The sequence below is a fragment of the Hibiscus syriacus genome, unplaced genomic scaffold, assembly GCF_006381635.1.
Source record: "Hibiscus syriacus cultivar Baekdansim isolate YM2019G1 unplaced genomic scaffold, ASM638163v2 tig00110356_pilon, whole genome shotgun sequence".
Classification (NCBI taxonomy): Eukaryota; Viridiplantae; Streptophyta; class Magnoliopsida; order Malvales; family Malvaceae; genus Hibiscus; species Hibiscus syriacus.
Genome location: NW_024062700.1, coordinates 853646 through 864689, shown reverse-complemented (window position 1 = coordinate 864689; position 11044 = coordinate 853646). Strand labels below are relative to the sequence as shown.

Sequence of the window (11044 nt, the reverse complement as noted above, 5' to 3'; positions counted from 1 at the left end):
AAACATGTTCGATCTTTATTATTAATAGTAGGGTAAACTACGTAAATGACCACATAACTAAAGGACGGGTCACAAAATGACCATTATTTTTAAATCTGTGTCAATATGACCACTGAATTATTTAAATAATTTTAATATAACCACTTGTCGTTAACATTTAATGGAAGTGTTTATGTGACAGTTAATAAAACTGATATAATTAAGCCGCGAGTCCTTGTAAAATTACGTATTTATAGATTATAAAAATTGTCACCAAACTTTTAACATACTTATATTTTGGTTACAAAACTTTTAAAAACTCCAATATAATCATCAAAATTTTAAATTGTTTTCAATATGATAAATGCCACTCAAAAAGTTAATAGGACTAATCTATTGAGTTATTTTAGCGATAAAGAACATTATTCTTTTTAAAAAATGTAAATCTTAGTAGTTGTGTTTATAAAGTTGTCTTTATAATCATAAACAAATAATATTTTTTAAATAGATATTATTTTATAATAATTTCTATTAGGGCCATCGACCATTATCGGGATCCTAGATTATACAAGGACCCGCACCCTAATTGTACTAATTTTGTTAACTGTCACACAAACACTTCTGTTAATTGTTAACAATAGGTAACTGTATTAAAATCATTTAAATAGTTCAATAGTCATATTGACATAAATTTAAAAATAGTAGTCATTTCACAACCTAACTCTTAATTATGCGATTATTTATGTAGTTTACCTTCAATAATATCTACATCAACCTTCACACTAAATTTTAAATTAATTATCATCAATAATTCGAGATTTAATATTTATTCATATTTATAATCAATGTATTTTGTTTGTTGTTTACATAATCATAAAATTTGCATATAAATTATTTACTATTCTATCTATAATTATGAAATAAATATTTTAATGGTAAAATTCAATTTTGCATTTTTGCTTGTATGAAACATCTTGGCAAGTTCAGAGTAAGACAATTTTTACACGTGGAGTACTTGCAACATTGGCCGTTTATAAGGAAGAGGATAATGAATGGATTAAGGAGACCACAAAATAACAGAAGGGAAATGACAGATTTAGCCTTAGTCTGAGCCTGACTGACACAGCTGTGTCATGGTGTCGTTATCTTCAAGACCGTAATACCCTCTGGTCAAACACGTATTTTGTCCATCCAATTATCTTCTGCCGTCTGTCCATCCTTCATCTACGGAAACCAACCCTTTTACCAGAGTCATACACCATAATAATAATCTATTTTCACGCCAATACAAATTTTCCATTATTATTATTTAAAATATTTAAATTACTTTAATAATGAAATATTTTTATAACTAAAAACTAAAATCATTTTAAATAAAAATATAAAAAATATAAATGTCAACATATTTTTCCATTAACCGTTTATGAAAAGTGTAGAAGGGTAATTTAAGTCAAATATTAATAATGGAGGAAGCAATATGCAAACAGTCATCCGTCCCACCTGCCGTCTCTATGTATAAATTAAAATTTAAAAATATTTAAGACCTATAATTCATAAAATTTAAAAAAATATAATAATTATACTTACTAATCATAGTACATTAAAAATGGATTAAAAATCTAGAATGCAAATTATTAATATGTTGGATTTAAAACTCCGGAACATATGAATTCATACACGATTTGTATCACCATGGATGGATGTAGGCGGGACGAATGGGGCAATCGTTTCCTTAAAATTTTATAGGTATAAGTTTCTCTTCTGAAATTTAATAATTTTAAATTTGTCTCCCATTAACGTAAAATTTTACGTTTGTATTTCCTTCTATATTGGTCTTGGAAACCCAGAAATCTTATCCTCTCACTCCCTTGTCAAAGGCATAAATAATATATACCTCATAGGCACAAACCTCAGCTTGCTTATTAATAACTGACAGCAGAAGAAAAACTAAAGAGTGCTTCTCCATCTCCTCGTATTAGAATTCTTGTTTGTAAAATTTTAACCAAGGTATGGGCGAGAATAGCCTTGGAATTGTTGTAGAAGGAAACCCATCAGAGTCAAAACTGTCGGAGCTCAACATCAAGTGCTGGCCCAAGTAAGTTTCCCATTTTTTTTGGTCCATTAATGATTTTGTTTGCAGGGGGGTTGGGGGGATTTAATTTCTGAGAATGAATAACAGATGGGGTTGTTCACCTGGGAGATACCAGCTCAAGTTTGACGCAGAAGAAACGTGCTATTTGCTGAGAGGGAAAGTTAGGGTTTACCCAAAAGGCACATCGACGACGGAGTGTGTAGAGTTTGGTGCCGGAGATCTCGTAATCATCCCCGAAGGTCTTAGCTGCATTTGGGATGTTTCTGTTGCTGTTGATAAGCATTATAAATTTGATCCTTCTTCTGATGATGATGATGACCAGTGATTATTTTATTATCAATACATATATCTTCATTAGTTTCTTCTCTAACTCCTTTACATCACCAGCACAAATTGTTTCTGCTCGTTGGTCAAAGGAATATGTCTCGTTCAAACTAATCCTTTATTACATCAAATGCCTCCTTTGACCGGTCAATCTGTTTGTATTTATAATTAGGACCCCTAATTTTTTATATTTATAATTAAGCCCCTGTTTTTATAATTTCATAATTTTTTAGTTTTGACCCTCTTTTTCATTTATCTTATTATTCAATTTTGAATTAAATTTAACTAATTTTTATATTTATAATTAGGGCCCTAGTTTTTATAATTTCATAAAATGTTTAGTTTTGACCCTCCTTTTCCATTTCTCTTATTAACTCATTTAATTTTGAATTAAATTTAATCATGTTTTTCTCTTTTTTCAAATCTTACTCTTCAACTTATCAAATATTCTTTAATTTTTAGTCTTCTTCATTATCAATCTAACAATAAAATAATATACAATTCTTTTTATTTATTATTAAAAAATCAAGCTATGTATCATAAATGCATTCAATTTTTATATTTATTCTCTTTTAGTTGTATTTAAGGTGTTTTCTAAATAAAATAATATATTTTCACAAAATTTAATCATCTTTCTATGATTTATTTATGTAATATTGAATTAATTGTTCAAAGTAATAAAATATACTTTCATTTTATAAAGACATATTTTTAAATTTTCGTTTAGAGCCCCGAAATTGTCTGAGACGACTCTGTAAATATGTCAAGTAAAATTTATGTATGATAAAGAAAAGATTATGTCAACATTCTCGTGTGAACTTACTAGCAAAGTGAATGCAATCATGCAAATGCAATGCATATATTATGTGAATGCGCATATATTATGTGAATGTTTGAAGCATCTATATCAGCGTCATCACCGATTCTTTTAATGATCGATGATAAAAATATAAAAGAAAACGTAACGTTAATAATGATTTTATCAAAAAGTAATTTAATAATTAAAATAAAAAACAATAAATTAATGACTAACGGTATAGTTCACTCTTTAATATATAATATATTTATTTCATAGGGTCAAACTCGTTTGATGATGGATGAAACTTGGAAGCATGAATCCATGCACGTTCATGTTTCCCCTTACAAACTAGTTCATATCTCATATAGCATTGCATGTTCATTCTAAACAATTTTACGTATAATTGGTGGATTAGTCAAACATGTATAACATGGTCGTATAATCCATTAATAAACGTATAGTTTTTAATAGTTAAAAAGATTAATATTTTTTTTTAATTTTTGGAATATACGATCATATTATATGTATGTTTGACTAGTCTACCAAATTATATGTAAGATGAACATGCATTCCTATATGAGATATGAAATGTACAATAGTTTTAAAATTGTGTCTCTAGGTACTTATTAATCGGTTTCATTAAGTGTAGGTGAAGAGTGGTATTGGTCAAGAATTTGGACTATGATTAAGAAACTATAAAGTTTACCATAATGTGGGAAAGGGAAGAAATATTATATAGACACACACTACATAGACACTTTGACTTCAATTAAATTAGGATAAAATATGCAAAAATGTTTTTATATTAAGTCAAAATGATCTTTTTGATCATCAAACTTTTAAAAGTTATAAAATAATTATTGGACTTTTGATTTGATTACGAAATGATCATTGTATTATTTAATATTGACAGATCCACACATATATTAAGATGTGCAACTGCCCACTTTGAAATCCGATTTTTCTTATATTTGTTTTTCATTTTACTAATTATGTCCACCTTAAAATTATGTTTATATCTATCCACATACAAAAAGATTTGTGTTTGTAACATATGTGTGTCCACCCTAAAAAATATTTCTGGATCTGTCACTGTCACTGTTATTGTTTATTTAATGTATCATGTCATCCCTTAACAACGATTAATGAAAATTAACGATATGGTGATAATTTTATAATTGAATTAAAATTTAATGATCATTTTATAACTTATAGAAATTCAGTAATTGAAAAAAAACCACATTATTTAATGATCATTTCCTATTGGACTTATAACTTATGAATAAAAAACTATAGAAGAATAAAGATGAACAACTTATCCTATCAGTTAAATTTATTAGTTGTTCAATACGTTATTTTTTTAGTAAACTAAGGTGATTACAAAGTAGTATTTATTCTAAGTATTCTTCACCATTTGACAATGAACACTTAATCATATTGTTGTCGTCATTAGTGATCGAACCTGTGACCTTTAAGAACCACTAACTAGAGAGAGAGAAACACATAAACTTCGTGTGGCATGCATGGAACGTAGGGATGTGGGTACACATTGAGGAAACCCATTTTTGAGGAGCTAAACCATATATAAAAAAAATTCTCTTTTCTTAACATGTTATCTACACATAACTTGAACGAACACGCAGAAATAACACTCAACTAATTTTTGTTTTTCTGACATTTTATTGGGAATTAATATATTTTTATTTGTGAAATAACATATTAGATTACACCATATTTATGATATATGTGAACGAAAGTGGTTTTTGAAGTTTAGATATGTATACATATTTTAGTAACATAAAATATATATAAAATTAAGATATTTAAGATTTAAATTTATATTTATAATTGAGTTATATGAATTAAATGAAATAAGATCATGAATTGTTTTAGGGTAAACTATGTATTTAGTACATGAACTATCAATTTGGTCAGTTTTAATACCTAAACTTTATTTTTTTCAAATTCGATCATACATAATGTTCAGTTTTTGTTTAATTTTAGTATCTCGTTGTTAAAACTTAACACGTTTAATACCTAAACTATCAATTTTTGTCCGTTTTAGTATCTAAACTTTCAAAAAAATTCAAAACTTAACGTTAATTTTTTAACAGAGGTACTAAAATGAAAAAAAAACTAAACTTTAAGTATGATTTTAATAAATTGAAAATTTATACTAAAATAGATCAAACTGATAATTTAATTACTAAACATGATTTACCCAGAAATTTAAAAACCTAAATATTTAGTTAGAAAACAAATGAGTAATTTGATCTAACTAAAACACTTTCCTAGAATTTGAAATTCTCCATCATTTTTAACCATACAAACGAAATCTTCCTTAAAAATTAAAAAGCTTGAAGATACTTCTCAAATTTCTCATCCAAACGAATATTTGTGAGATGGATCCGACTTATGTTATCCGTAGATCCAATCAATAACATTTTTTCATCTTATTTTTTTTCAAGGTGAATTTTCACCTCTTCCCTACGTAAATAAAGTGTAGACGATATCTAGAAATTGTTGATGAATATGATTCACTGAAAATATAAATGATGTGGTGAGTCAGACCATGAAATAAATTTCGTCCAAACACATTTATGTAACTTAAAAATCCAAAATAATAATAATTTAAAAACAAAATAAGGAATAAAATCCAACAAAATCCCGTCCCCAAAAGTAAAGCCATGAATGCATGCCACGACGGTGGAACTAGCAAAGCGAGGGTGTTACACTTGGTGTATGTGAGGGCCTTTGGGACAAGAAAAATATCAAATGTCATGCTTGGGATTTTATATGAATATACGTAGGTAAAAGCTGGAAAGAATGATTCTTTGGAATTGGATTTATAATATTATATGGTAAAACATGGAAACGCCAAACCATGAAAAGCTCTCAATCTCAATAATTTACGTGAAAGGAGAGAGAGCCTCATCGGAGGTTCATTTCTACGAGAGTACAACTACACTAAAACCCTAATCTTAAAAAAAAAACTTTGCATAGAAAGATGCAACAAGTACCTTGAATGCATGCGTGTTCAACCCAAAGCAAGACTAAGGGCCTTCCACATATCTTGGATCAGGACGACATAATTTTATTTAAGGTAAGAATGTGAACTTGTAAAATTTTAAGGGGTACGAAACATATTTTCAGTAAAATACATATAAAAAATCTGAATATATAATAATTTTAGATTTTAAGAGGACGACCATTCCCCCAAATAAAACAGTGTATTCATGCTTTGAACCTCTAGATTATCCTACCTAGTACTCCACAATTTAATCTTTTTGTACCTTCCATAAAATATTCCCTCATTCATTCTGCCACATTTGTAGAGTTAATGGTAATAAGCAATAACGAGAAATACAGTGAAGGTAGTGAAGCGATTGAGCAGATTTTCTGGGGTTGGGGGGAGGGGGTGGAATTGGGTTGGATAGTTGGTGTTTGAAAATTACTAAACAAAGTTTTGCAGAAGTAGAGGACAGTTGGCAGAATGTGGTTTGGGGTGGAAACAGCCTTTGGAGTAGCAATTCTAAACTATATTTTTCCAAAGATTAATCCTCCAACAAATTTATTAAATCAAGTATAATGAATATGAGATCTATTAAAATATATATCCCATAATAAAATAACAAAACTTAACCATTGAAATAGCATTAATTCTTGAATGTCATCACATGGTCATTTGTCTCCTTCCACACCAAGCTCCCCTATTTAAACCCCTCCACTCCCTTCAGTTCCTCCAACAAATCAAATCTCTTCACAACAAACACCAAATCTCGTTGAATCTACTTTTTGTTCATCAATCTTCCAAAGAAAAGAAAAAAGAGCCCGTGTTCTTCAACAAACCCTTGAGAGTTTAGCCAAATTCAAACAATATGGAGAACTTGTTTCGACTTTTCGATCAAGACCAAGGTTTCTTTCAACGTAAATGGACTTTGGTCAATGGTCCGTTGATAGTCGGTGCCGGACCATCGGGGCTGGCCACGGCTGCTTGCCTTAGAGAACAAGGGGTACCCTTTGCTGTTCTCGAAAGAGCCGAATGCATAGCGTCTTTGTGGCAAAAACGGACCTACGACAGGCTAAAGCTTCATCTTCCTAAGCAATTCAGTCAACTCCCTAAACTCCCTTTCCCTGAGGAATTCCCTGAGTACCCTAAAAAGGGGCAGTTCATTGAGTACCTTGAGTCGTACGCTAAGCGTTTTGATATCAACCCAAAGTTCAATGAGTCTGTGCAGTCGGCCAGGTACGATTAGACCAGCGGTTTCTGGAGGGTTAAGACCGTAAGTGGCGCGAACAAGACCGAGTTCGAGTATATTTGCCGATGGCTCGTGGTGGCCACCGGTGAGAATGCCGAGTGTGTGGTGCCGGATATCGAAGGATTGGCCGACTTTGGTGGTGAAGTTATCCATGCTAGTGAGTACAAGTCCGGTGAGAAATTCAAGGGGAAGAAAGTACTCGTCGTCGGATGCGGCAACTCCGGCATGGAAGTTTCTCTTGATCTTGCAAACCATAATGCTTCACCTTCAATAGTGGTTCGCAGCTCGGTGAGTCACCAAACAAATACGACCTTCTTAAAAGCGACATATAAACATGAGATTGAATTGTAATGAGATTTCTTTTGTTATTCAACAGGTTCATGTATTGGCAAGAGAAGTTTTGGGGAAATCGACATTTGAATTAGCTACTTTAATGATGAAATGGCTTCCCCTTTGGCTCGTTGACAAGCTATTGTTGATATTGGCCTGGTTCGTGCTGGGAAACATCGAGAAATAGGACTGAAAAGGCCAGGAACTGGACCATTGGAACTCAAGAACAGCAAAGGCAAAACTCCAGTGCTGGACATAGGTGCATTGGAGAAAATCAAATCAGGTGACGTCCAAGTTGTTCCTGGAATCAAGCGTTTCTCACGTGGACAAGTTGAGCTTGTTAATGGCCAAAAACTCGACATTGACTCAGTCGTTTTGGCCACTGGATACCGCAGCAATGTTCCCTCTTGGCTTCAGGTGAGAAAATGTTGTAAACTACAGATTTTTATCGTTAAACAAAGGATTAAATGAACTAATGTTTGTTTTTTAACCAACAATAACAGGAAGGTGAATTCTTCTCCAAGAATGGACTCCCAAAGGCATCATTCCCAAATGGGTGGAAAGGAAACAGTGGACTTTATGCAGTTGGGTTCACAAGGAGAGGACTATCTGGTGCTTCCTCAGATGCCATGAAGATTGCTCAAGATATTGGCAAGGCCTGGAAACAGGAAACAAAGCAGCAAAAAAAGAGAACTACTGCTTGCCATAGACGTTGCATTTCACTTTCACAGTTGTAAAAAAAAGTTATCTTCACTCTTTATTACTGTGTAAAAGTAGTGTAAAAATACAAAGTAAAAAAGGAAAAGGAAACAGAACAGGTAGCAATAGGCTAATGAGCCCTCTCTCCAAAGGCCCAAAGTTGATTTTTTTAATTTCTTTGGGCGTTTTGTAAACTAAGATGATCAGGCTTTATTTATTTCCTTTCTTTTCAATACAGTGTTTGTACTTTATAATTCATGAAATAAAGTTAAAATGATACAGTTTCCATTATTGCTGCTCTGTTTATTTCTTTTGTTAAAGCATATATATCAGCGTCATCACCGATTCTTTTAATGATCGATGATAAAAATATAAAAGAAAACGTAACGTTAATAATGTTTTTATCAAAAAGTAATTCAATAATTAAAATAAAAAACAATAAATTAATGACTAACGGTATAGTTCACTCTTTAATATATAATATATTTATTTCATAGGGTCAAACTCGTTTGATGATGGATGAAACTTGGAAGCATGAATCCATGCACGTTCACGTTTCCCCTTACAAACTCCTGATTATGTTGTGCCCAGATTTGACTTTAATATTTTACTCATATATTTTGGAATTTAGTTAGAGCATACTTTATTAATTGTTTAAATGATTTGTATGAGAAGCTCTGTTGCCGGTTCAATCGGGAATCGTTGTTTAGTTCGGTTCAATCTAAATCGGTTGAATCGCTATTAGTAAACCGGCCAGAACTGTTGAACCGTTCGAACCGGACCGGCTGAAAACCGGAAAAAACCAGGATTTTTGTTTTTTTTTTAAAAAAAAATTAAACCAAACAACATCATTTGTCAAACGAGCCAAGTCGAACTCGAGTATTGCTGAGCTCGACTCGAACTTAAAAACTTTAAAAGTATTATATTGAGAACATGAAAATTCTTGATTTGTATTAGCACATTGCTTCATCTTTTTATGAAGATTATATCCCTCTTCTCGTGCCGATTTAACTCGATGAAATGAATCAAAACGATCGTCACATGAAACAGTAAACCGAAACTTTTGTTTAACCCAAAGAGACAGGGACATAGACATTGTGGTCTAAGTGATGATTTATCCGATCTTTTGACAATTGCGGTCCCACATTGATTAAAAGCAAGAAAATAATATTCAAAATATTGAATGAATAACTAAAGATGAAAGTAAATTAGGAGAGATTTCGAGGTCTTCAAATTTTTAAGAAATTATACACTAACAACTTCTAAAATGTCATACTTTTATTTTTTTATTATAATGTGATTATAAGTGACCGTATTTATTCTAAAAATTTTCAACCATTTAATAACGAAGTCTCAATATTACAATCGTTAATGCTCGACCTAAAACATATGAAGATAATAATAAATTAACCACTAAAATTGTTTAATTAATAAAAGTACTTTTATTCAAACGTTTAGTTTAAATATCTGTTGATGAAAGATAATACAATTTGGGGTCAAAGCTTCCTTCGTGATAAATGGAAATAGACCAACCTTTCAAGTCTTTAATTATGGTTTGCATGGACGCTAATTATGCGATTAAAGAACATAATAAACTCATTCCTTACGGGCTATAAACAAAGAAAGATCTATTGGTTCAAATCTTTTTAATCTAATAATTATATTAAAAATATAAGTCAAACGATTTCAATGATTAAAGGGATAATTGCTATTCGTAGAGGGTTATGTTTGAACAAGTCTAGGAGAATTTCAACGTTCATTATTAAATCGAGCTGAACTTTGGGATTTGTTCGACGGTCTTGAAATTGCTTGGCATCTTGGTTTCAATCTGATTGAAATCGAGCCGGACAACAAGGTTGCTGTTGATATCCTCAATAACCCGTCTTCCCCACGAACTGATTGAAATCGAGCCGGACAACAAGGTTGCTGTTGATATCCTCAATAACCCGTCTTCCCCACGAACCCGCTCTTGTCAGTAGAATCTGAAAGCTACTCGCCTACCACTGGACTATCAAGCTTTCTTATGTTAGCCATGATTTGAATAAGGTGGCTGACGCCGTCGCTCGCTACGGCCGCTCTAGTCCTTGGAGCTCACCGTTCTGCAGCGGGCTCCGGGCGCTATCCAAAGCATCCTCCTGCAGATATCGTTAACGATAACAAGATCCCTCCCACTGCTTAAGCAGTCTATTTCTATATTTGTAACAAAAAAAAAATTGATAGTCTTCTAAATATATAATATATTATAATCATCTTAATTTTTTTAAAAAATAATTAATTTTATCCGACTTAATAAATTTAAATTTAAATTAAACTATTAAAATAAATAAATTAGAACACCTGTCATTCAAAAAAATCTAAGGTTGTGGTATGTGGAGTGGTTGGATCGAGGCATGGACTTTGTCATAAATCTTATTATGTTGTGGATACGGTAGTTGAGGTTGTCTATCCCAAATGCCAAAAAAAAGTTCTCATTTAATGGCAACATGGATGTATCAATCAATCATTGTCACTTAAGTAAATTGCAAGGTCAATATAGCAATGCTACAACCACAATAAAAAATA

The 11044-nt window shown here is 31.5% G+C and overlaps 1 protein-coding gene and 1 pseudogene across 1 annotated transcript; both read left to right on the top strand.

Annotated features, from left to right (window-relative positions):
• The first annotated feature begins 1939 nt into the window (after positions 1–1939).
• LOC120121119 lies at positions 1940–2396 on the top strand. Its single transcript, XM_039140573.1, has 2 exons — positions 1940–2074; positions 2159–2396. The coding sequence occupies exons 1-2, from the start codon at positions 1989–1991 to the stop codon at positions 2394–2396; spliced, it is 324 nt and encodes a 107-aa protein (XP_038996504.1). The 5' UTR covers positions 1940–1988.
• Positions 2397–7072: 4676 nt separating this feature from the next.
• On the top strand, positions 7073–10661 carry LOC120121118 (annotated as a pseudogene).
• The last annotated feature ends 383 nt before the right edge of the window (positions 10662–11044 follow it).

Coding starts and splice junctions, on each gene's coding strand:
- LOC120121119 (XM_039140573.1), top strand. CDS start 1,989: ATGGGCGAGAATAGCCTTGGAATTGTTGTAGAAGGAAACCCATCAGAG. Junction 2,075..2,158: donor AACATCAAGTGCTGGCCCAA/GTAAGTTTCCCA, acceptor AATGAATAACAG/ATGGGGTTGTTCACCTGGGA.